This window comes from Trichoderma breve, chromosome 1, assembly GCF_028502605.1.
Source record: "Trichoderma breve strain T069 chromosome 1, whole genome shotgun sequence".
Taxonomy (NCBI): Eukaryota; Fungi; Ascomycota; class Sordariomycetes; order Hypocreales; family Hypocreaceae; genus Trichoderma; species Trichoderma breve.
The window spans coordinates 2,627,550-2,650,679 of NC_079232.1; the positions used below are offsets into that span (position 1 = coordinate 2,627,550).

Below are 23,130 nucleotides of genomic sequence, written 5' to 3' on the forward strand. Positions count from 1 at the left end.
ATTGGAGGCTTACTGTCTCTCCTGAAGGAAATCAAAGTTCCTAGGTAAGCCAAGCTGTTCAAGTATAAGCGATTCGATGAAGAATAGAAAGAATAGAAGAGTAGAGTATGAAGCAAGAGATTATAAACACTTGTATGAGAGATATTTACACATATCGGACCTTTTTGTTGTGAGTTTGGGTTGGTGGCTGGTGCAAAATGCATTAATATGGGGCTTACACGATCACAGACAGAAATTTGCGGAGAATTTTTTATAATTGCTCATATATCTATAAAAGATTTATGCTAATATTCCCCTCTTATGACTCAAATAAGCCGTAGGAAAACTCAAGACGCCGGCCACTGCTCGACAATTCCCCAGCCGCGAACGCTCTGTCCCTTCCAGGTTCCATTATAGATCGTGAAAGAATCGCAAAATGCAAACGATGGTCCAAAGCTAGCTTCCCCAAATTTCCGACTGGTGACGTCTGGAGCGACAGCAGTGATTACGCTATTGTAATCATCTAAAAATAAGATTTCAAAAGATCCATACCAGGTGCGGTTCGTAGCTGGCGATACCCACGCATCTTTCGGCTTGATATCAGGGTTCACGCTAATCACTTCCTGTTCTCCATTTGGATACAAGGCCGTGGCGAAGGCCTTGATGGCGTCGCCTTGTTCTGTGGGGATTACCCACGTTGAGATGCGAACCCCGTTTTCGAGCTGGATTGGGAACCAGTGCCACCCTTTCGTTGGGTTCTTCTCGCCCCATTGACGATCGTACCACGTCGTTGAGCGCTTGGGATCGATGGTGTGCCTTGTTCCATTGATGGCAAATGTTCCTGTGGTATAGGCGGCTGAGCTGGACCATTGCTGGTTGAAAACTGAGCCCCAATAGAGGCTCCCACTTCCACCATTGAACAACAGAGAACCGCGAGGCTGAAATGTCGTGTTGAGGCTAAAGTTGCTCTCGGTATAGTTTGCGATGACGTTGATGGCAGATATATTATCATTTGTTAAGCTGTGCAGCTCGTACTGATCGCCAAATTGGATTCTGAGTTTGTCTTGTCCAAAGGTGGTAAGCTTTCCGGCGATGAATGACGAGCTTGAGCCACCAGATTCCAATGAGTAAATTAGGCAGCCATTGGCTGAGCATCCATCTGTTGAATTGTCAGGGCCTCCATTGATGACATTTGCAAATGTAATCAAAACAAAATGATGATTGTTGGTGGTTGTGATCCAGTGTCCAACCCAATGCGAGTTAAAGCCGGCTGGTGACTGGACGCGGATGGCTTGGTTCAAAGAAACGTTCAATGTGGGTCCCGATGTCTGAAGAATGTTAGATAATTTTGTAATCGAGGGATGGACGTAATAGGTATTAGTGAAGGGAATTACTTACCACGTATGGGTTGTGTATTGACGGTTCGTTTGATGCTGGAGCGAGCCACAATTCGCCTTTTGGCCCATGGGTCTGAGTCCCAATGACCAAATGTTGAAAGCTTAGGACCCAAAGGTAACATAGGGGTTTAAGAAGCATTTTTGAGGTTCAAATGTGATATTTCATAAAATTAGTAAGCCTTCGCTGTTGATAGTATTATTGAATCCAATCTTATCAAGAGGTGAATGTCTTTATATCTGTTTGCCAACCTGGAATGCGAATGCCATAAATGGAATGACATTATGCTGGGGATATCCTAATCTGGCAATACACGGAGGCATAGGAACTATGAACGTTGAAAGTGGATCCCGAAATTCGGGGATAACTGGGGTCTTGACGGAGTAAAATCCCAGGCCGTGTCCGTTGACTATGTCTCCTGAGTTGTGTATTGAGACCGGAGTTAAAACGGCATCTCCGTTGCATATTTTACGCTTTTGTGTCTTACTTCTCCTATTCGTATGGCCTTCATAACGGCTTTCAAGTCTCTCCATTGAATTGGATTCGCTTATCTCGCTTAAGCAACCATTGACTGATGATTTGTCAAGGGGATATTTGTTTCATATTGTATGGGTATCCGTATCCATTGTGCTTCCTAATTGAATCATGATTGCGTAACTTATTCACACCGCCTTGCTTTGCATGCGGATAGATAATCCTTGATATATGCCTGTATCCTCAAAGCGGTATCCCTAGGTGCTAAATCCGTTGTGTCGATGTTGTATGCTTCATACGGACTGTTTTCGAATCGAAACATTTTGTATCTCGATAGAGCGTCTCTTAACATAACGGCGTCAGTCAGCTTTGTCGTTGTTCCCTGAACTCGTTCGGAACTAGTAGCCCTTTTAATGTTGACCTCCATCTCGCAAGATAGATAGATGGTAATAAATGGTCGCTTAGCTTTCCGAGCGGCTTGTAGATACTCTTGTGCCGTAGCTTGGCCTAGTTCATCGTCTGATTGGCAATCTTGCCGGCATCGCTTTAGCTGTGCGAACGCTATGTATGGTCATTCTCGCTTACCTGTGAAGACGATTGTTTTTGATAGCAGAGTTGGTTCAAGTACATATTTGTCAAATGCACGTTCGCGCTCGCGCCTTCGCTCTATTTGGTACTGAGGATGGTCTCGAGAGAACCGTGCCGCCACCGGGTCTATCAGCTGATGGTTGTCGATAAGAATGCTTGACTGATCGAGACGAATGAGTTCTCTGGCGGCGGTCAATTTTCCCGTTCCTGGGAATGCGTTGATCCAGACAACAGGCGCTGCCATGGCGACATATGCGGGATGAAGCTGTGTGGGGTGGCCGACTAGCTGTGGAAGTCCGTTGTCTGGAAGAAAAGATGGAGCCGTTTTTATGGCACGTAGGGGCAAACAGGCTATATAAAGTTTTTGAAGTTGGGTGAAGTTCGTTTGTCTCAGCTAAGAAAAAGAAAACTTTATTTGGAGCATTGTATCTGTGTACATGTAGTCACTCTTAATCTCCTTTATCGGCTTATTCTGTCAGCAAGCGGGTAGAGATGACTCATTGCCACTGTGATTCAACAGGAAGATGTAAAATGACTCTGCGGACGTTCAAGATGGAGAGAATAGTGACATGAAATATACTGTGCATTGAAAAAAAACTGTAATGTACGAGATTCCCAGATTCCCTAGGAGAGAATTTGGGCGAGCAAAAGAGCAGCATGCACATGAGTGATGAGCGAGGTGGTTAAATCTCACAGACCCATACTTTGTTCATTGAACGAATATCCGCCAACTAAGGAGGCATAAAACCTTTTTTTTTTTTTAAAAAAAAAATATATATATAGAAAAGGTAAAAGGAAACAAAAGAAAGAGAGTAGAGTCAAGACAGCGGTAGAGGCCATGCATATACACGCTGGTCGTGTTGCTGGGTCCGATGGAAGTGGTCCAGGATAGCGTCTAGCCTCTCCGGGTCTGGAGCTGCTTTGTGTCTCCAGTATTCCACAAGTTCAGGGTTGCCCCAGAGGGTTTTTAGTCCGTTCATGCTATAAAAATCCTCATTATAAGCTTCATTTCCCAAGCCGACAGTGTCTCGGTCTGGGTTGTCCGCGAAAGCCACGCTCGTCTCCTCTCGAAACCGTGAATTTGTATCTACATGTCTTTGTCAATTCAAGTAGCAACAAAGGGTTTCCAGAAGAGGTCAGGACGCTAGGCACCCGGGTTGTCCTTTGTCTTGCCTGCTGACGAGTCGAATGATGGGAAGTGAATCTCAAGAATCACCAGACAAAGGCTTTTGCTGCGATGGAAGACTAACAATAATAGTCGAGGACAGTCTTCATTGGATCAGCCTTGCTAAACAATAACATTCAAGGGGCTTCAAATCTGGTCAAGCCACTCTTGGTCGGGCGCGGCGGTTTTAGATGGGATAACTGATGTATGTCAAGCGCTTAGATCCATAAAGAACACGAAACCGCCCCGAGCACAAGAGTCACAAATGGGTAGAGATGTTGCATTCAGCTTTGATCCTTTGTTAAACAATGACCAAGCAAACTATCTGAATAGCTGCATTGAATTGAACTCTTATATCTAGTTGTCCTTATTGGACCCGTCACAATGCTTCTATTAAATGGCATTATTTCGAATTTGAATCATGTTAACCGCGGCATCAACAATAGATTCTTCAAAAGAACGGTACTTTAACCCGAGAATTCTCTTTGACTTTGAGTTATCGACCTCGTATACCTCTGGCGATGGGTAGTTTTGCCCCGGCTTCCCAATAGGGATCAACTTTTTATCGTCCTTGGCAATACGGGGAGACGCATGTAGGACGTCAGCCGTTTTCTGGTAACTGTAACGCTCACTGACGATAAAGAAGCGCTCATTTCCAGCTTCAGGAATCTCCAGAGCACGGACGTGAGTATCAGCAAGATCTCGTACGTCAACGAACGCCCAGCAAGCTGTGTCAGGAACATCGTCGAGCTCGCCTGACAGGAATCGGTAAATATCCCAAGCGCTGGTATTCATTGTCGACAAGCTCAAGGCGTGGGCTGTAGGACCAAAGACCATGGGAGGGCATAAGACGGTTAGGTCGAAATGAGGCTTTTGCTCGTCAACGAATTTCCACGCAGCCTTCTCTGCCAGAGCCTTGGACGTGCAGTAAGCCACCGGCGCATCAGCAGTCTTGGCGTAGTCATAAGTGATTTCGTTCCAATCAGCTTCATTATATGCGTGTCCTGGCCAAAGACCCTTGGAGAAATCGAACATTGCAGCAGAAGATGAGGTGACGACAACTCGCTTGGCTTGAGGCGCATGTGTAGCAACTGACTTCAGCAGGTTCTTAGTTCCTTCAATAGCCGGAATCAACAAGTCGGCCTCATTGTCTTTAATATTGAATGTAAATGGACTGGCAATATGCAGAGCCTGAGTCAACATCATTAGGATTCGCTTGTGTAATACGCTTTATGGAGGAGGTCCTTACTCCGTCAATACCTCTGACTGCCTCATCAAAGGCGCTTTTAACGCTCAAGTCGGGAACAACCACCGCAGAAAACCTATTTGAATAGGAAGAGTAAGTTTTTCGGACTGTCTCAGCCGAAGACTTGGATCGGACGGTTCCCCGAACTTGATAACCCCCATCCAGAAGAGCGATAATAGTATGCGCAGCAATGAAGCCATTCGCACCTGTAACTAAAATCAGCTTTCCTATCGATCCCATGATTGTGTATTTATTGAAATTGATGATGTAATTTAGAGGCAATAGAAGCGGCTTTAAGAGTGATCAGCAATCCCCTAGTTGCGGATGGGGATGTGACGTGGACGGTCCTGAAAGCGACCCCTTTATGTTTTTCAGTTCAGCAAGATCACCCCCAGCTGTCAAATGGCAAACTATGGTTGTTTCTGAGTCGAATCTGAAGTAAGTGGCATTAAAATCAGTAAATATGGCGTCATTGCGCATCTCTCGAATCTCGATGTTCGGTACTTTTCCGATGGTAGACTGTAAACTACGCATAGGTGATGCGGTTGCAGCCGCACACCCGCATGGCTGTCCTTGATCCATAACTGATCTCCATCATCCTTTAAAAGGATATCCACTCACAAACGTTGCTTCTCCACTAACATGTGATATTCACCTGGCATGGACTGGTACTCGAAGCCATGAATCTTTAGTTTTGAGGAGGAGTCCACCCGCAATGCTCCATTTCGTTTACAAATTGGATTCCAACGTTTCCAAATTTCTATACATTTGCTCATTCCACTTTCTTTAAAATACCATAAAGCCGTAACTGCTCCTTGATACAGGCCACTACATATAAGAAGGCTCAGAGTATCTATGTTAAACTGTCCTGTAAATTGTAGCATCTGCCACAGCAAAGTATCTCAGTTGGCATCCTAAGAAATGGATTGTTGCTCAAATTTACATCTATATTTCTTCTAAACATTCTACTCGTTGGTTCGTTTCGCATGGCTCTTTGTTCAAGGAGACGGAAGAGACTAGGCGGCTTTTGGAGCTGTCCATATATTTGCGACCGGCCGTTGAACAGTTCACAAATTGACATTATACCTTAGCTAACATAAAGTCAGGCAATACCCATCTTATATAGATTCCGTGTATCTCTTTGCTTTATTGCGCCTGCGGCCCAAACGCCCCTGCGAATGTGTCTTCCCAGCCGAATTCGGATATAAACTGGCACAACGATACCGGGTGTAGTATCAAGTCCTGAAGTTTTAACGTATAAACGACGGAGCCGTGATTTCTGAAGAAGAATCTTTTCAAGCGCTTTCGTATGACGGCAATTTTATGCCCAGTATTCTCATGCTTATGCCCTATACGATCCCAAGCGCTCACTATTTTCGGCTTAAGAGGGTGAGGTCATGAATTGGATATAGTGATTGTGGGCATTCCGTCCAGGCTACGGCAGTACTGGAAAACGAACACACTCATGGCTCTTTGGCTGAACATTTCCATGGTCTGTAACTTGGGCATCTCGAGAGCAGCACCTGCTGCAGCCCGGAGGAGATTGTTGATAGACTTAGTATCCGCGGCCATATCGAGCAGTGACGAGGTGAGTGCTATTGACTCTAAATTCGGCCATGTAGGCTTATAGATTGATGGAGGAATTCTTTGCCTTCCGTTGATGCGCTTGAATGCTTTAACAAGCCTTCGTTCGAAATCTGGTGACCTGCGGGGTTTGCCTAAGGCACGGCGTTGGGGAGATGATAGACGAGATAGAAGATCTCTTTGCACTCCACTGCGTGACTTGTCGACAGAATTTGGCGCATAACCTGGCCAGAAATCTTGAAAAAAGTCTTTTGCATCTGCTAGAAAGGCAATTGACAGATGCTCGAGCAAGTGGCTCTCATCCGTCAATGTCCATCCCAAAGATGGCATAATCTTGTATGGACTCAACCCATTTGTACCAACATCCAGGTGATCGCCATAGATAGAAAGGCGCTTAAGAGAACTAATATGGCGTAAAAACACATCGAATCCGCGTTGGACATCTATACACGGTGAGCGTTTGTGAATACATTCTGTCACATCTAGCGCTTACTCTTATCGGGGCATGGATAATTCTGGATCCAAGGCTCCAGTACTATGTTCTCCAGACCATGTAAGCTCTTGAAAATGTTGAGCAATGTATCGGGGTGGAAACTTCGAGGATAACGTCGGCGGTGAAGCAATGCTTTCACAACTGAAACGCCTGGCAGCCTTCTATTCGCCTTTGGAATATCGAGCTTTCCGTAATCGAGTTTAAGAAGACTTCCAAAGAGGCGGCAAGTTCCCGGTGTGACTCTGATATAAGGTGTACCGAAAGTCCGATGAGAGGTATTATTCTGTGAGGTATGATCTTCTGGGAGATTGTCTGAGGGCCCAGCTTTTACGGAATCGTCTACTATGCAGGTTTCATCGTATTTGTGGGGGTAATCGTCTTTACCAAGAGGGTATTTGAAAAAATGCTCCGAGTCGCTTGGCGAATAAGCGCTGAGCTCCAAGACCAATCCGCCACTAGAGACACCATACTGTCCGTTTTTCTTCCAGGTGCTGAAGACTTCGAGTAGTCGATATATAGCTGCTGTAAAAGTTTGGTTATTATCTAAAATCTCAAATGGCCTCTCCGGCCATTCGCAAGCGGGGCAGACGTATGGAGCAAGTTCAACTCGTAGCCAAACGTGCTTGACCATGCCCCTCCGGTGGCGGCGGACGACTCGACCAAATTCTGGGACACATGACTGGTGGAGAATCAAGCGCCGAAAATTGAATCTCTCAAAGTAAAGCTGCCATTCTTTCGAGACGGCTGCATAACTGCTCGTAGTACTGCTATCGCTGTGAGATTGGAGCAGCTTTAGAATCATGGTCTGGATTTCGATCGGCAGGCTGTACCATGTCGCCATGATGATTGAGTTGAAAGGAGTCGTCTTCAAGTTGGTAAGGCATGATTTGAAGGATGAGTTGAGCGAAAAATGCCACAATAGGCTTACATAGAATTTATACTGATGGTAGGTCGTGACTAGCTTCATCTTATAGAGATAAGTTGCCCAATATCCCAACATTTGACGCCTTCATTTTAATTTTCGGCAATGAAACAATGGCAGCTTGTGCTTTGGACACGAAGAAACTTTACATATGACGAGACCCGTTTTCTTTGTCTAAAAGGTTCCTGTGGCTTTTGACTTGAGCAGCCTCTCAAGCTATCCCTGGTTTGGAGCAAAAGTGAAGTAGCACCAAATGATGAATCAGAGATCCGCCAATTATTTGCGTAATTGTCTTTCTTCTCTACTTTGACGTGCATATTTTCTGAGATTCTGGTCGTTGCCTGAGATTGAGCTTGAGTTTGCCCTGATTTGCTATGATGTGATCTCCAGCGCAGTGGCGTCGAACAATATCACTTCTGGCTATACCCATTGAGTGCTCCGTATCCATCTCTTTACGGATAGAATATCTTAGTCTGTGTCACATATTTTGGCTTTACCGGTTGTAAACTACTCGTACTCAACGATCCCGGAAAGAGTTCAAGAGAATTTCCATCCGGAAGATGGACCTTCCGATTCAAGTACGCCAAGACTTTTTACGAAACATAATCTGCCAAGCAAAGACACTTGGCACGGCTGAATGATCCACTGCCGGCAGACAAGGATAAAGCAGATTGCTGTTGGAACAATTCTCCGACCCTGTTTCGGCAGTTGGCTTTTCTTGGCATCTCAAAAGTGCCATTAGGTAATACGAGTATGACTTCTAGATAGGCAGACTTTTTACGTGCTGATGGGCTTGAATTGGATACGAGTACTTTTCTGTGGCTGTCGTCTTACCGATGTCCCAATGTCGACAGTTTAAACAAGGTCACATGTCATTTCTTCGCATCTGGGATTCAGTTGGTCATTTTTGAAATCTGATATATACTTTCAAAAAGGGCTGTGTATTCCCCACGCGGCTTGATCTAGGGCATGGGATCGGTGTCCGCTGGCCTAGTCACAGCGAGTGGCTCAAACTTCGGAGAAATGCCATGTAAAAAGTGGCAGAGCAGCCTCAAATAAAGCTGGATGAACTTTGTTTCAGCTGGGATTCTAGATGGGGACGAGCTGTGGTAGTGTCACCCGTAAAAATAAACAGGTGAGAAAATATGGCATAGTAACGCAATTAGTTGTGTGCCAAGTATGGAACTATTGGAAGAGCTATTCCTGCCGTGTATCCGTACTCGCCTTATAGGGCAGCCTTGGCAATGAGCAATGATTTTGAAATTGAACCAATTGAATCGAAGATTTAATTTGTGTCTAAACGATGATTGGTGACGGCAATGCCTTGTTGCTAGTGTTCATTAGGAAAAGGCCCATCTTGACGTGAAGGTTATAGAGTGGGACTAGCGATCCTCAACCACAAACTTCTTTGATCCTTTCTTAATACCCCAGGAAGATCAGAGCAAAGAGATGTCTTTCAATTGGATATCTTGGCAGTAATAGCTCGTAGAATGAACTCGATGTCTGCTGAATCCATTGCGCCAAGCTGAGTGCGCTAGCAGCGGCCAATTGAGCTCTATATTCCCGTTGAGATTAAACGCATGGCGACTGTGTCGAGAAAATTGTCTGGCGTCTTGGTAGCCGCAGAATCGGGCCATCGGCAGATTTCCAAGTTAGGCTACAGGAGATCGCTAGACTTTGGTTTAGTCTTGAATCAAGACCATTCTTGAACACGAATCAGCCCATGCGGGGGTGGGTTATACCCTTTTAGTGACACAGGATCCTTCACATAATGAAGCTTAAACAACTTATGGCGCAGATCAGTGAACATACCGGGGAAATACTTAGAAGTAGTACACCAGAGGCTGTTTGTACGACACATCAGTCATTGGCGTTGGCGATTGACTTGCGCCTCTATACAGACACAGCCACTAACCGGACACTCTGCCATGTACCCAATTGTCTAAAACTATCGACATCCGATGAAATACTACCTGTTGGTAGAGCAAATGCCAGCAAAAACCAGTTGTTGTTGGCTGACGCCTTTTATTAGGTGGCTTGGGCTGGGTGAGCAAAAGCGCTACCGAAGACTGAATATTACTCGGACACAAATCGGTGTAACAAGAAATATTGGATCTTTAACGCCAACAAAGCGATGTGGTTGATCTCATGACGAGATGTGAGATCAGGAAGTCTGACCCACGGGCATCTTCTCTCCAGACAGATGAGTGGATGGGTGCCAGGCATCAATCTTGGCGGGAGGGTCGGACACTCCTAAGTCCAAGCATTCCAAGCGACACACCGGCTTGGAGATAGGTGCACTTAGTTCAACCAGACTGATGACTAAAATTGGAGACGATTTCAGCTATAAAACAAAATGAATGAAACGAGAAAGAAATTGTTACAATTCCCTCTGGTCAAGTTATTTCATTGTCACAAATGAAGTAAATCGCCATTATTGCGCTTAGTCTATTCGTTCAACACAAGGAACCGTCTACATTATGGCTCAATTCACCGGCGTTCTCCTGATTCTCCTATCCGCCTTCGCGTCTCTTATAGAGGCACAAGCGCAAGGAAAACCGTCGCCGTCGCCTAAACCCCCACCTGCTTGTTCCATCAAGGATATCCGTCAGATGGACGTGTCAAAGTGTGCCTGCCAGCCTCAACATAAAGACACGTGTCATAAGAGTGGATGTACAGCCTGCTTTGGCGCCGCCGATATCCAATATCGGTTCACCAAGAGCCCCCATTGCGCCGTCGGATGTACCGATGCTGACAAGGAATGTACGGGATGTGGCTTATGGTTTTCCACGCTTTGCACCTGTCTCAGATACGACGACTGTAAAAAGACGGTGACATCGTATTCGAACCCACCTGCAAACCAGGCGATATTCGTTTTGACGAACAGTGACGAGCGACTCGTGACTACCACGGACTTGCTCCCGGGAATCCTGGAGATGGCCAACAATCCTTCCCGATACGAGGTGGGCTGGAAGTTTGCTCAGGGAAATTACGATCGTAAAACCCATGCACTGGCGTTGAACTCTGTTCGGTCAAGAACGCACGAGCAGGTTCATATTCATGTTTGCGAGAAGCCAGACGTAACCTCGAAAGAGCCCAGAATCTTGGAAATCCTCGACAATATCCCCAAGAAGGACCATAATTACAGCAAGCACTTCAAGCAAGTTGCGAATCACGATGATCTCTACTGTAGGACGATCGAAGCAGGCTACCCTGGGGGTGATGTGTTCTACGACGTTCTAGAGGGTATAAAAGAAGTTTTGGACAATAAGGCGTTGAATGTGGATGGCAAGATCTGCCACGATTTTGCCGGAGCAGGCATCATCCGAGATAGCCATTACAATATGTGGGCTTGTGTTACTGGTAACCATAAGGGCCCGTTGGACCTCTTCTGCAAGCCATCAAAGTAACAACAGTAAGTAAGTGGAATGAGGTTGAGATTGATACTTGAGGGTTATATTTTCTGTGAATAGTACATATGGTTCATTCGTTGCAACTGTCATTATACTCACATATGTACATATACTACTCTTTCTTGGTTTTAAAATACTGTAACAAAAAATATTCAACATCTCACAACTCAGGGTCCTGTGCGACTATCTCCACATTCCCGGGGTGGTTAGATGCTAATTCTTGCAAGGGCCTCACCCCTCCTCCACTTATTACGAGTACGATGTGAATCAGTGAAACATGTCAAGAGATCTGCGTCGTTTAAGTGCGGAGGAGGGGTAAGTCTATCACTTTTATTTTTCGATTCAATGTGAAGCATCGTGTTACACGTCGAATGTCAAGCATCATCCCCTCGCCGACTCATGTAGATGATTTGTTTCATTGAGTCTTACTGTTGGTTGGTGTTGACTCCACAGTGTAACTATGCGCTTATTCTCATTACTCAATCGGAAATTTAACAAGAGACAAGACAAAATAATGCAATAGTCATTTGATGGTAAGCTCGTGCAAGTTCCGAGACCGCTGCTCATGAGACCTCAAGGAACAGGAACTATTACAGCCGCCCCACGCCAGCTTGAAGCAATTGAATCCGACGAGTCCAAAAGCAATTGAACCCCAGAATCCACAGATCTTGGCGTCTCTCCACCTGTCGCTGCTTTATTTTGCGCCTCAGCTGGAGTACGAGAATTGGATCTTTTTTTCCCATCTGACGGCGCCTTGCCCCGCTTCGGCTAGTCTCACGGAGTGCATCTCCGGCGCTACGATTGTTTTTATCTCCCCGACTTTTGTTTGTTCACTAGCAACGGCGTTATTGTTGTTGATTACAGTGTCTTTCGGTCGAAATCAACACCCGCGTCGACGGTATTTGAGGCTGTTGTTGATCCGTCTGTGCGCCTCTTTAATTCCCGATTCCCTGCGTGGATTAGGAAGTCGTCTAGAAGCACCGCCTAACCTTGGCTAAGCCATTTGCTCATCCCGTTGCATCCCATCTCACTACCAGACAAAATACGCGTAGCTGAGCCCGATCGTGTCATCGTGAGAAGTTACTCCTTACAATGGCTACAAACTCGGGCAGCAAGAGTCATCGCTTGCCAGCTGATGAGCTGGAACTGATACGCAAGTATATCCATGGATGCCACATCTTGCACTACTACAATGTGGTGGACGCGTATGGCCATCTGTCAGTGCGCCTGAGTGAGTCGGTGTTTATGATGTCGCGTTATATGGCACCCGCGCTTGTATCTTCAACAGACGACATGGTGCTGTATAATGTCGAGACTGGCGAAGCACTCCAGAAAGATGCGCCTCGAGGTCGGTTCATCAAGACACCAGAGAGTGATGATTTTTACTGATTGGGAGATGAGCATAGGTTTCTCAGAGCGATTCATCCACTCTGAAATCTACAAGGCATATCCCAAGGTCCAGTCCATCGTGCACTCTCACTCACTTGAAGTCGTCCCATTCTCCATCTCGTCAACACCTCTGCGGGCTTGCTTCCACATGGCCGGCTTCCTAGGCACGTCCGTCCCCGTCTGGGACGCCGCAACGGTGTATCGTGAGGATCCGTCAGCAAGTCAGGACATGCTTGTCCGCAGCACAGGGGCCGGAGCATCCCTGGCCAAGGCGTTGGGCCCTGCTGATGGCGAAGGATTGCCGAAATATCCAGTTGCGCTAATGCGTGGACACGGTTTCGTGGCAACGGCCAACAACATCGAGATGGTGATTAGCAAGAGCATTTACACGCAGCAGAACGCGCAGATTCAGAGAGCGGCCGCGGGTCTTTCGGGAGGTATGGGGGATGTACAGTTCTTCACCGAGCGCGAGGCTCACGATGCGGGCATGACGGCGATTGCGGGAGCAGCGAAGCCGTGGCCGCTGTGGGTGGCGGAGGTGAAGGGGCACTCGCTGTATAAGAACTCGGTGTGATTATGAACATGTACATATATCATGGATGTTTTGTTGAGCAGCATGTGATTTTGGCTGTTGGTTGGATGCATGTACAGAATAAATTTGATTTCCAAGGTTCCAGTTGCAACATCAAAAATGCTGTTGGGTGTAAAAATGCAACCTGAATACGAATTATTACAACGTTGTCAGGCCCCCCTGCATGGCATTTGCATGGCATTGCATGGCTGTTGTTAATGCATGTGTCCTCCGTCCCCTGTTTCATCTTCCTCGGTAGATGCGGCTCGATGGCTTCGGCTTGGCGTAATCCTCGCTCGCTAAGCCGATCTCTGCTGCCTGTACAGTAGCGCCTGTACAGTAGCCTGTAAAGTAACCCCCCCTAGCCGACCAGAAGGCTGAACGCTAATTGCCACTGAAGATGCATCGAGCTAGCACCCCCGACTACTGTGCATCTGTACTGTAGCGTCCAGTACTCCCGCTAGCAATGGAACCTACCTAACTGTACTGAGCCCAGAAGGTGGACGAAGGTGGACGGCCTAGAGCGACCAAATCCCCGCACGGTTTTAGGGCGGCGTGGGGATGTTCCACCGCCAAGCACCGCTCACCTCGCATTTATAACCCTCGACTCCGTACTCCGATCGCGAGGCCCGGATCACTTGTCCGCTCATCTTCGTTTCCATTCTCAGCTGGGGACGGTGGAGAGTTGCTTTTGTCTGCTGACTGGACTGGACCGAGCACTGGCACTGGCTACTGGCTAAATGGCTGCCTCGCCCACCGCGCCTTTTCCCACGCCGTCTGTCCCCGTCGACGCGGGGAGAGGCCATCATCTGCCTTTGCCCTACGAGTACGCGCAGCCTCAGGCTCAGCCACAGTCGCAACCTCAACCTCACCACCCGCAACCGCTACCGCTGCCTCACCCACAGTCTCAGTCTCAGCCACAGCAGTCTTCCCGCCATCCCGACATCATCAATCATCCATCTTCAAGTTCTTCTCACGAACAGAAGCCGCAGATACAGCAACAAGAACAACAACAGCAGCAGCAGCAGCAGCAACCCCCGACGAAACGGCGCCGCATTGGCTATGCCTGCAATCTATGTCGTACCAAGAAGAACCGCTGCGATGGCGAGCGACCCTCTTGCGGGCCGTGCAAGGAGCGGCGCCAAGAATGTGTCTACAGCCCCCAACGAACCAAGATTTCCGTGACGCAAGAGTATGTTATCTGTCTTTCTGTCTACAATTCTCATTCATCTTTCAATTTCTCTCATTTTCCCTTGCTTAAAACCCCATCTATCTCTATACCGCCAGCGAATAAGCCAGCTATCAGCCCCTGTTGCCTTCCCCCCTTTTACTCACTCGCCTCATAGGTACATTGAAAATCTACGAGCACGGAATCGTATGCTCGAGGAGCATATAGCCAACCAGCAACCTCAGGGCTCTCACTCACCGTAAGTCTAGCAACCTGACACTCCCTTCGTCTCGTATCCCCAACTAAATGCCCCTATCCCTGCAGCCATGAGAGCACTTACTCAAAGGAATCGCCTTTTGGTCCTCCGCGACTATCCTCAGACCGGAATCCAAGCGACGGCCCGCGGCAACACCAATACCCAAATCCTTCTTCACCTCTATCTACAGCAGACGGGAGACCAGATCACCACCATGACCGGAGCATGTTACTCAACGAACATTCGACGGCACCTGGAAGCCGACAACGCCCGTCTGACAGCAACCCTCCCAGTGATCGACCAAGGAGTAGCCATTCCGCCTTACCGGGAGAGTACTTTGGGGAGTCATCAGCATTCGATTTCATCACAAAAGTAACGTCACCGAATACCACGGATGCTACAGCTGGCAGCTCAGTAGCAACTACCGGAACTCCTACAACAGGTGCCACCACCGGTGGCACCACAAATTCCAAAGCCTCAACGACGGGACGACTAGGAAACGCCGTTACCGCGAGAAGGAGTATTGCAGAAGCATCCGGAATGGGTGGCTTGAATTCAGAATCCCTGGCAGAGTCCTCGCCCTCAACAGTCGTCTTCGAAGAGCTTCTAGGCATTGGGGGAGGAATAGGGGACGGCAGCGGAAGTAGTGACTTGTTTGAACTACCTCAACGATCATTAGCTGACCGCTTGGTGACATCATATTTCAAACATCGACATCCACTGAATCCATGTCTGCATGAAGGGACGTTTCGTCACCGTTATTCGAAACTCTGGCTCAGCAAGGACGTGGGCGGTGAAGAGGCGGCTCCCAACAACTTGGCCTGGCTGGGGTTGGTCAACATGGTATTTGCATTTGGCAGCGAGCATGTGCAGATTCGTCCTCCATATCACGGAAGTCCAGCTGGCTCAGCACCAACAAAACCGGACCGTTCTCGCTTTTTCAAACGAGCCAAGATGTTGGCATTCTCCAGCATCCTACAAGCCAGGATTGAGCTCGTCCAGGCATTACTGCTAATGAGTCATTATTTACACGGCTCGCTGGAACTCAATCATTGTTGGACTGTTATTGGATTGGCAATCCGCACAGCACAAGAGCTGGGGCTCTATCTCGATTCTACCAACTTCACCAAGGATATTATCGAGCAGGAGATACGCAAGCGTGTGTGGTGGGGCTGCTTCGTGATCGACCGCCTCGTCAGCATCAAGGTCGGTCGGCCACCCACGATTCACGATATACCCGCCATTCGCGTCGGCTTGCCTCTTGCGGTTGATGATGAATATCTCAATGAAGAGTCCAAGTATACGCAGCCTAGCAATGTCCCTTCCAAGATTGAATACTTCAACCATATCGTGACCCAATGCCGCCTGCTTGCAAAGGTACTCGACACCTTGTACGACAATACCCCAAGCAGCAGCGGTAGCGCTGGCGGTAGTAGTACCTCGTCTTCAGCAGGCCGGGACACGAGAGTTCGCATCAAAGCTGACTTGCCGGATCTCCTAGCCATGTCGATCCAGCTGGATGGCGAGTTGGTCGTGTGGCAGAGCATGCTGCCTCCACATTTACGCGCAGACTCGGACGTGACAGATTGGCATTTTGAGCGACAACGGAGCGTTTTACTCATGCGGTAGGTCATCACCATACAATTATGATATGTTGACTGCCGCCCGGGCTGGATATTCGGCTAACTGGCGTCGTTACTTGATAGATTTCTTCATATCCGTCTCCTTATTCACCGTCAAACACTGCTGTACCATATTTTACGTCGCATATCCGATCCTTTTCAGCTTGATCTGGCACATTTGTGCATCAGACGTTGTGTCATGGCGGCCCACGATGCAATCCACCAGGTGCATCTCTTACAAAAAAACAACTCTCTGTCTTCCTCATGGCATAACTCACACTGTATGTCATATCTCTTGATAACCCCCCATCTGTACTATTAATCAATATGCTTACAATTGTTGTTTCGACGATAGACGTCTTCACGGCTTTGAGTGTCTTGCTAGTCTATCAGCACCTGGACCCCCAATCGCGGTCAAAGATTGACCTCCCGCCCTCATCAGATATCGACGTCGTTATCGGCCAGGGTACGGATCACTTACAGCGTGTTGGTGGCGAGATACATCCCCTAGCCTCTCGCTACGTTCGCTCATTTCAGCAACTGCAAGCACGGTTGCAAGCAATTGGAACGCTCTCCGCCAACGCGCCGCCACTAGCCGTGCGTGGTAAGCAAGCTGTGTCAGTGAAGGAGGATGGTGCATCAAGTTACGGCCAGGCCCGTACAGCAAGCTCCACAACTGACTCTGACCAGAGCAGCAGCAATGCTGGTTCAGCCACTAGCGGAAGTGTAGGTAAAGGATCCATGGCCGTACCAGACCATGGCCAAGAGCACAGCGGGGTCAATTACTACAACGGGGAAGGATATCAAGAGCAAGACAACAACGACCGGGGAGTGGAATACGGGGACGATGGTTTCATGTGGGCTGGCTTTGATGATGAGTTTGCAGTCATACAGAGCGCTTTGTTAGATAGCAGCGGGTGGGGGCCTGGGTTTTTGGACCCCTGGGCGCAAGGATGAATACCTGACTATTCTGGTGCTGTTCAATCATTTATGAAAGTTTTGTATAATACCACTAGGCATTGTCGATTATTATGATACTCCATCAGTTTTCTCACCAATGTTTCAAGGTTGTCAAGATGACTCTTTCCACAAAATAAAGTTGCCCAATCCCTACTGTTGGTGTTGATCGGTTGTGAATGATTGGTTCCCAACTATCCAGGTATATGCAGGAGGAATACGACGTGACCGGGCAATCTGCTCAAGGGATTTAAGCTTATTGTGCGTTTTAACTATTTTTAGCAGCTCGCCAAACCACCATAGTGCTTAATCCAAAGCCTACATATATCCCGCGTGTTCACGCCATTTCTATTATGGTATTCATGTTTTTATATTTCGCTCTATGTACCAATGACAGCATTGTATAAGTTCGTAGCAGAAATACACCCAAGTGATATCATATACAAGATACAAAGGAAAATTATAGCCAGAAACGAAAACCATATGCCAAAAGTTCAACTACATGTAAAAATCCCCCCCTTTCCCCTTTAAAGCCCAAGACGAGTCCGAGTAGCGACGAAATCAGCCTCCAGATCGTGGCCCCAAACCCAAGTCATGCGGTCCTTGAACTTGTCGTGGATGACTTGCAGGCGCTGGTCAAAGTGCAGGCCGTCGAAGTCGGGGCCTTGCATCTCGTAGACGTCGCCGGCTTGGCGGGATGTCAGCTGGGCCTTTTGGGCGCGAGGCAGTCTCGTCTCTTGGTATAGCTTCATGTATGTTTCTAGGCCAAGAGAAGGGTTTTCGAAGAAGGCTTTGACAGCTTGGCCCATGACGAATGAGTCCTCGATTGCGTGACCGGCACCGGAACCTGTAACATTGAGAGATTAGTCTTTTATACGTGCCTATGTTTATCGAGATTGCAGAATTCTTACCTTGGTGAGGAAGCATAGCGTGAGCGGCGTCACCACTGAGGGCGACCTTTCCACCTAGGTACACCCAGTGGTCGAGCAGCTCGCGGTCGTTGAGCTTCCACTTACCAGGGTTCGGCTCCATGGCGTGAACCACCTTCTGGACCGTCTCCTCCCAGCCAGCAAACTCCTTCTCAACCTCTGATCGCGGGGCGGTGCTTGACCAACTCTCCTTCAAATCACCGAGTTCGGCCTCCGGCTTGCTCACAAAGGCGACGACGTTGAGCGTCTTGTTCTGAGAGATGGGGAAGACGAGGAAGTGCCTGTCCGGTCCCAGCCATGAGATTGCGAATGAGTCGTATGGCCAGTCCTTCTCAACGGCTGACATGGGCAACAGACCACGGTAGCAGACGCGGCCTGAGTAGCGAGGCACCATGTCCGTGGCCTTGGAAAGCTGGCGGCGAACATTAGAGTGGATGCCATCACAGGCAATGATGAGGTCAGCAGAGGCGCTGGTACCGTCAGCGAAGTGAACGGTTGCCTTGCCGCCCTTTGCATCATCGACAATCTCAACAGCTCTTTTGTTCGTCTCTAGTTTGGCGCACGTCGTGTCCCGGATATGCTCGTACAGAACCTGCAGAAACTCGGCGCGGTGTACGCTCAGCTGGCGAACGCCACCGTTGGCCTCGTCCTCGTCCATGGCGCTGACGGAAACAATCTCGTCACCGTTGTCCCAGCGTCTCAAACTGCGGTGGATGCCGTTGCGGTCGCCCGAGATGGCGTTTGCGGCATCGAAGACGCCGTAGCGCTTGAGGATGCGGCCTGCGTTGACGCCGATGCCGATGCCAGCTCCAATTTCCTTGTAAGCTGGTGCCTGTTCGTAGACGGTGATGTTCTTGAGAGAGGGAACCTGTGTAGCTAGAGAGAGAGCCATGGCAAGACCGCCGATGCCACCGCCAAGGATGGCGACGGTGAAGGTGTCTGGCGAGACCGTCGGTTTGCTCACTATGGCCATGATTGCTGTTTGGTTTCGATCTTTGCTTCTTTACCCGAGTGTGGAGAAGGGGGGGGGGAGAAGATTGTATACTACTGTATGCCAAGAAAGATGCAAAGTAGAAAAGCACGAGATCTGCTTAGTCTATATAGTTGCCGCTGAAGAGAGTTCGAAAACAAAGACGCAAGAGAAAAAGCAGAAAGAAATGGGACAAGAAGAAGAAGAGAAAGATGGGAATGGGGGGAAAGAGTTCCGAGAAGAACGGTCAGATCAATAGTAGCTCCATCTTTCCGGGTTCGTCAGACGGTTCGTCTCAGCTTCTCGGAAATGGCGGCAAAAAGATAATTGGCGATTATTTTGGTTGAAATCTTAGCTTTCTTGCGGTTCTCTGTTTCACGCCGCTTCGTTTTCTTTGCTCTCCAGATTATTTGCCGGGCTATCTCTCAAGGTCGTGGGGGATGGTTTGGGGGCGGAGGGCGGATTCCGGAGTCCGGAGGCGTGGGGTTGCATAGCTCGTGATACAATTCGATACGAAGAACTGGAGCTGGGAGAATTATATCCGGAGATGATTTCCGGTGAGGGGCAAGGAGATGCTAAGGAATTCATTGGCTCGGAAAATATTCCCGTGCACGTGTGTGGGTGCAGAGGTTCGGGGAGATAAAATCGACTCCAGTTTGGACGCTATAATGACACTGACCCTTGTTTGCCGTTCGGTAGCTCAGTTGTTGGAGTCACTTGAGCGTTTCTGACCACCAAAAGGCTGAATTGGAGCTATGGGGTTCATCTTAGCAGAATTAAAGCTATCCATGGATCAAACGCTAACGAAACTCGCAATGTATAGAGCTCTCATAGTGTGGAGAAGATGGCATGATACGTGGTATGATCTGTGATGTGATTTCATGTTTCATGATATGATTTCTGACGCGACTCAAGAGTTGAATGAAGGATATAATAGAGCATGCATCATTATATTAAACCTGCCAGCTATACGTATACGTGACAGTGTAAGAGAAGTAGCTACATTATCTACGCGTACATGCTCAACCACTCTACGTGACCGACCATCTACAAGTCCTGGTGCATCTCAGGCACGCCCTGAGCCTTGCGAATCTCCTCGCCGCGCCAGATCAACAGCAGCAATGGCAGCCACGCGACAAAGTTGATGACGGCAAACACGCCCCACGCGACGTCGAAACCAGCGCTCTCACCGAACGGCAGTGCGTAGAAACCAATGGTAAAGGCAAAGATCTGACGGAACAGGTTGATGATGGTGGACACCTCGGCGGCTTGCGGCTTGTAACAATCCGAAATGTACGAGTACGTCAGAGTCGTTCCGGCCTGCACTCCGATAGACGCGACGGCCATGCCGATGGCCAGGGCAATCCAGGGCGCCTTGTTTGATACAGACACACCGTGGATGATGAGACCGGCCGGCAAGAACAGACCGAGAGGGGCCAAGTGCAGACGAGCCTCCGGCTTTCTGTAGCCATCGTGACGACGAGCATATCGGTTGATCAACCAATCGGAAATCCAGCCCGTGCAAGCCTCACCGATGAGACAGCCAATAGTCAACGGCACACCGAGCAGCAGACCGTTCTGCGCAACATCAAAGTGATAGAGCTTCTCCGAGATACTCGACGCCGTCAAGACGAAGACGATGGAGCCGTAGGTGTTGGTCGTCATGTAGTAGATGCAAGGCAGCACGACGGCCACGTACCGGAGCATCTTGAAGTTGTGCAAGAAGTCGGACGGCTTGAGCTTGCGGTTGATGACCTTGCCGCGGAAGGCCAGGCGGCCCCAGTAGGTGCGGTTCTCGAGCGTGCTGAACTCGGTGCGGGAGAAGAGCGTCTCGGGGAAGGCCACGAGGTAGACGGCGAGGACGCCGCCCATCATGATGGCGTTGATCTTGAAGATCCAGCGCCAGCCCTGGTCTTGGGCGATGAAACCACCGGCAATGGGACCAAAGTGCGGCTATCGGGACGTGTTAGCTGTGTCTTTCTTGGTAATAAGGAAATGATGAGAGCAACTTACGCCGTTGGTCAAGGCCAGGGCGTAGAAACCAATGTACCTTCCACGCTCTCCCTGGAAGAACATGTCGCAGATCTAATGCATCGTATCATATTAGTATCCTGTCTATACTGCCACATATTCATGAGTAAAGAGCAGAAACTCACCGTGGCACCACCGATAGCCAGAGCAACGCTAGCACCGATACCGACAACGCATCGGCACAGAATCTGAGTACCGTATGATGGCGCGTATGCCGAGCCAATGTTGCCGCCAATAGCAATCAGAGTAAAGAGCTATTCCAGAAACTCATGTTAGCAGGCGATATAACGCTAGCATGGGGGAAAAGGACGTTTTTTCGCGTACCAAGTAAGCAGGGCGTCTACCCCAGAGGTTGACAAAGGGAGTGATGAGCAGGGGCGTAACACCACCGAGAAGCGTGTACGATGTCGTGAGATAACTGGCTTGCTGCTTCGTGACCCCGTAGCTCACGGAAATGGGGCCGAATGCAGCGGGGACCATGCCGGCACCGACTATATTCGCGAATAACGTGTTACAACATGACCAAAGTCGATATCGGGATGAGCAAGCTTACACTGCACGACAAAGGCAAGAAGACAGAGGAGACCAAGGACAAAGCACTTGTACCAGTACGACCAGTTCTATAAAAAAACATTAAAAGAATTAATTAGCAACCATCTCTCACTCACTCAATAACCGATGCTCATAAGGAATGGTGGCAACAAACATACCAAAGGGTCATCCTTGTGGTCGCTCGGCTGCGGGACCAGAGGCAGACCGTTGGCATCAAGCTTCAGATCCGAGATTGGCTCCTTGCTCTCATTCTCATACCCGGACGGGCTCTCCTCCACATGGGCCGCAGCAGGTGCCACGCGGTTGGCTTTCAACGCCATTGCTGGATGCAAGCGATTGAAGAAGATTGTCTTGAGCAAGCAAAAGGTGAAAGAGGGTTGAGATGAGTGAGAGAAAAAAAAAGGAAAAGGGAAAGGTGTTGGCTGGAGGCGACGTCGGGTATAAAAGGGAAAACGCAGGGGGGAGGGATTAGAACATGGGTTGATATAACACGACGTAGTATTGAAGCACGATAAGAACGGTGTAGGCCGCTTTTACGCCCATCGCGTTATTGTGTGCTAGTTATGCGGATGAGCCACGGCTGTGTAGGGGGGAGGAGTTTATTATAAGCCCGGTTGTTAATGCCCCGCGTCCGCCGACCGCGGGGAATTGGGGATTCCGGGGTAATAAGCACTGGATGTATGTGTTTTTGTAATTATTGATTCGATTTTTTCTTTCTTTTTTCTGACATTTCTTTAGAGCGAGATCTAGGAGAGAGGCTAGGAGAAAGACGGACTAATAAAAAAACTGCCATGGGGATGTCTCATCCGGGGGGTTTGTTTTGGCGGTAGGGTAGGGGGGTTGGTGACCACGTGTCGATCCAATAGTCTGGTAAAGTCGAAGAGAAAATTTTAAAGTTGTGACAGGATTACGCTGGAATCTATTGAGTGAGTTTTCTCGGACGGGGTAGGGCTGTGGTGGGATGAATTGAGTCTGCGATAGTTCTGAACTAAATCCGGAGAGACGCTCCGAAGGAACTGTGGAGGTACTTGTTGGAATGTATTCCGACTTGGCGTTTCTCAGTCTCCGACTTGGCGCCCCGACTTGGCGTTCTCCATCTCAATACAGATTTGTTTTTTCTATTCGGAGGGCTAAATTCAGATTGCGGGGTACAGCGATTAAGCCGAATGCAGAACGAATACAAAGGGACTTGTGCGGAGGAGAGATCCGGTGAGTTGGGATGGAATCCGGGGAAGAGACTCAATGTTGGGGATGGAAACATGCTAAACTATTTTGACAGATGTCACAAGTTGTCACAAGTTGATGGGGAAGATTATATAACTGTATAATCCGTGGGGATTTATTATTTTAATACTCATCTCAGTTACATAATATATCCAAGTCTAAATACCCACTACTAAGGTCTATTACAAGCCATATTCATACT

The 23,130-nt window shown here is 48.4% G+C and overlaps 8 protein-coding genes across 8 annotated transcripts; 3 read left to right on the forward strand and 5 right to left on the reverse strand.

The window, feature by feature from the left end:
* Nucleotides 1-326: 326 nt before the first annotated feature.
* T069G_00819 (lipocalin-like domain-containing protein) lies at nucleotides 327-2,680 on the reverse strand (the record flags this gene model as incomplete). Its single annotated transcript, XM_056168029.1, has 5 exons — nucleotides 327-1,307; nucleotides 1,378-1,449; nucleotides 1,626-1,792; nucleotides 2,152-2,379; nucleotides 2,434-2,680. 5 exons carry the CDS (start codon nucleotides 2,678-2,680, stop codon nucleotides 327-329), a joined length of 1,695 nt encoding a protein of 564 aa, XP_056033345.1.
* Nucleotides 2,681-3,994: 1,314 nt separating this feature from the next.
* Nucleotides 3,995-5,087, reverse strand: T069G_00820 (NAD dependent epimerase/dehydratase family domain-containing protein; the record flags this gene model as incomplete). Its single annotated transcript, XM_056168030.1, has 2 exons — nucleotides 3,995-4,792; nucleotides 4,851-5,087. 2 exons carry the CDS (start codon nucleotides 5,085-5,087, stop codon nucleotides 3,995-3,997), a joined length of 1,035 nt encoding a protein of 344 aa, XP_056033346.1.
* Nucleotides 5,088-6,242: 1,155 nt separating this feature from the next.
* On the reverse strand, nucleotides 6,243-7,765 carry T069G_00821 (uncharacterized protein; the record flags this gene model as incomplete). Its single annotated transcript, XM_056168031.1, has 2 exons — nucleotides 6,243-6,874; nucleotides 6,925-7,765. 2 exons carry the CDS (start codon nucleotides 7,763-7,765, stop codon nucleotides 6,243-6,245), a joined length of 1,473 nt encoding a protein of 490 aa, XP_056033347.1.
* Nucleotides 7,766-10,326: 2,561 nt separating this feature from the next.
* On the forward strand, nucleotides 10,327-11,256 carry T069G_00822 (uncharacterized protein; the record flags this gene model as incomplete). Its single annotated transcript, XM_056168032.1, has 1 exon — nucleotides 10,327-11,256. The coding sequence occupies one exon, from the start codon at nucleotides 10,327-10,329 to the stop codon at nucleotides 11,254-11,256; it is 930 nt and encodes a 309-aa protein (XP_056033348.1).
* A 1,095-nt stretch (nucleotides 11,257-12,351) lies between these two features.
* Nucleotides 12,352-13,222, forward strand: T069G_00823 (uncharacterized protein; the record flags this gene model as incomplete). Its single annotated transcript, XM_056168033.1, has 2 exons — nucleotides 12,352-12,607; nucleotides 12,666-13,222. 2 exons carry the CDS (start codon nucleotides 12,352-12,354, stop codon nucleotides 13,220-13,222), a joined length of 813 nt encoding a protein of 270 aa, XP_056033349.1.
* A 737-nt stretch (nucleotides 13,223-13,959) lies between these two features.
* T069G_00824 (fungal specific transcription factor domain-containing protein) lies at nucleotides 13,960-17,222 on the forward strand (the record flags this gene model as incomplete). Its single annotated transcript, XM_056168034.1, has 6 exons — nucleotides 13,960-14,411; nucleotides 14,566-14,646; nucleotides 14,712-16,072; nucleotides 16,145-16,268; nucleotides 16,350-16,546; nucleotides 16,621-17,222. The coding sequence occupies 6 exons, from the start codon at nucleotides 13,960-13,962 to the stop codon at nucleotides 17,220-17,222; spliced, it is 2,817 nt and encodes a 938-aa protein (XP_056033350.1).
* Nucleotides 17,223-17,749: 527 nt separating this feature from the next.
* Nucleotides 17,750-19,124, reverse strand: T069G_00825 (FAD binding domain-containing protein; the record flags this gene model as incomplete). Its single annotated transcript, XM_056168035.1, has 2 exons — nucleotides 17,750-18,069; nucleotides 18,134-19,124. 2 exons carry the CDS (start codon nucleotides 19,122-19,124, stop codon nucleotides 17,750-17,752), a joined length of 1,311 nt encoding a protein of 436 aa, XP_056033351.1.
* Nucleotides 19,125-20,168: 1,044 nt separating this feature from the next.
* Nucleotides 20,169-22,024, reverse strand: T069G_00826 (major facilitator superfamily domain-containing protein; the record flags this gene model as incomplete). Its single annotated transcript, XM_056168036.1, has 6 exons — nucleotides 20,169-21,074; nucleotides 21,135-21,206; nucleotides 21,278-21,406; nucleotides 21,477-21,643; nucleotides 21,706-21,772; nucleotides 21,863-22,024. 6 exons carry the CDS (start codon nucleotides 22,022-22,024, stop codon nucleotides 20,169-20,171), a joined length of 1,503 nt encoding a protein of 500 aa, XP_056033352.1.
* Nucleotides 22,025-23,130: the final 1,106 nt, after the last annotated feature.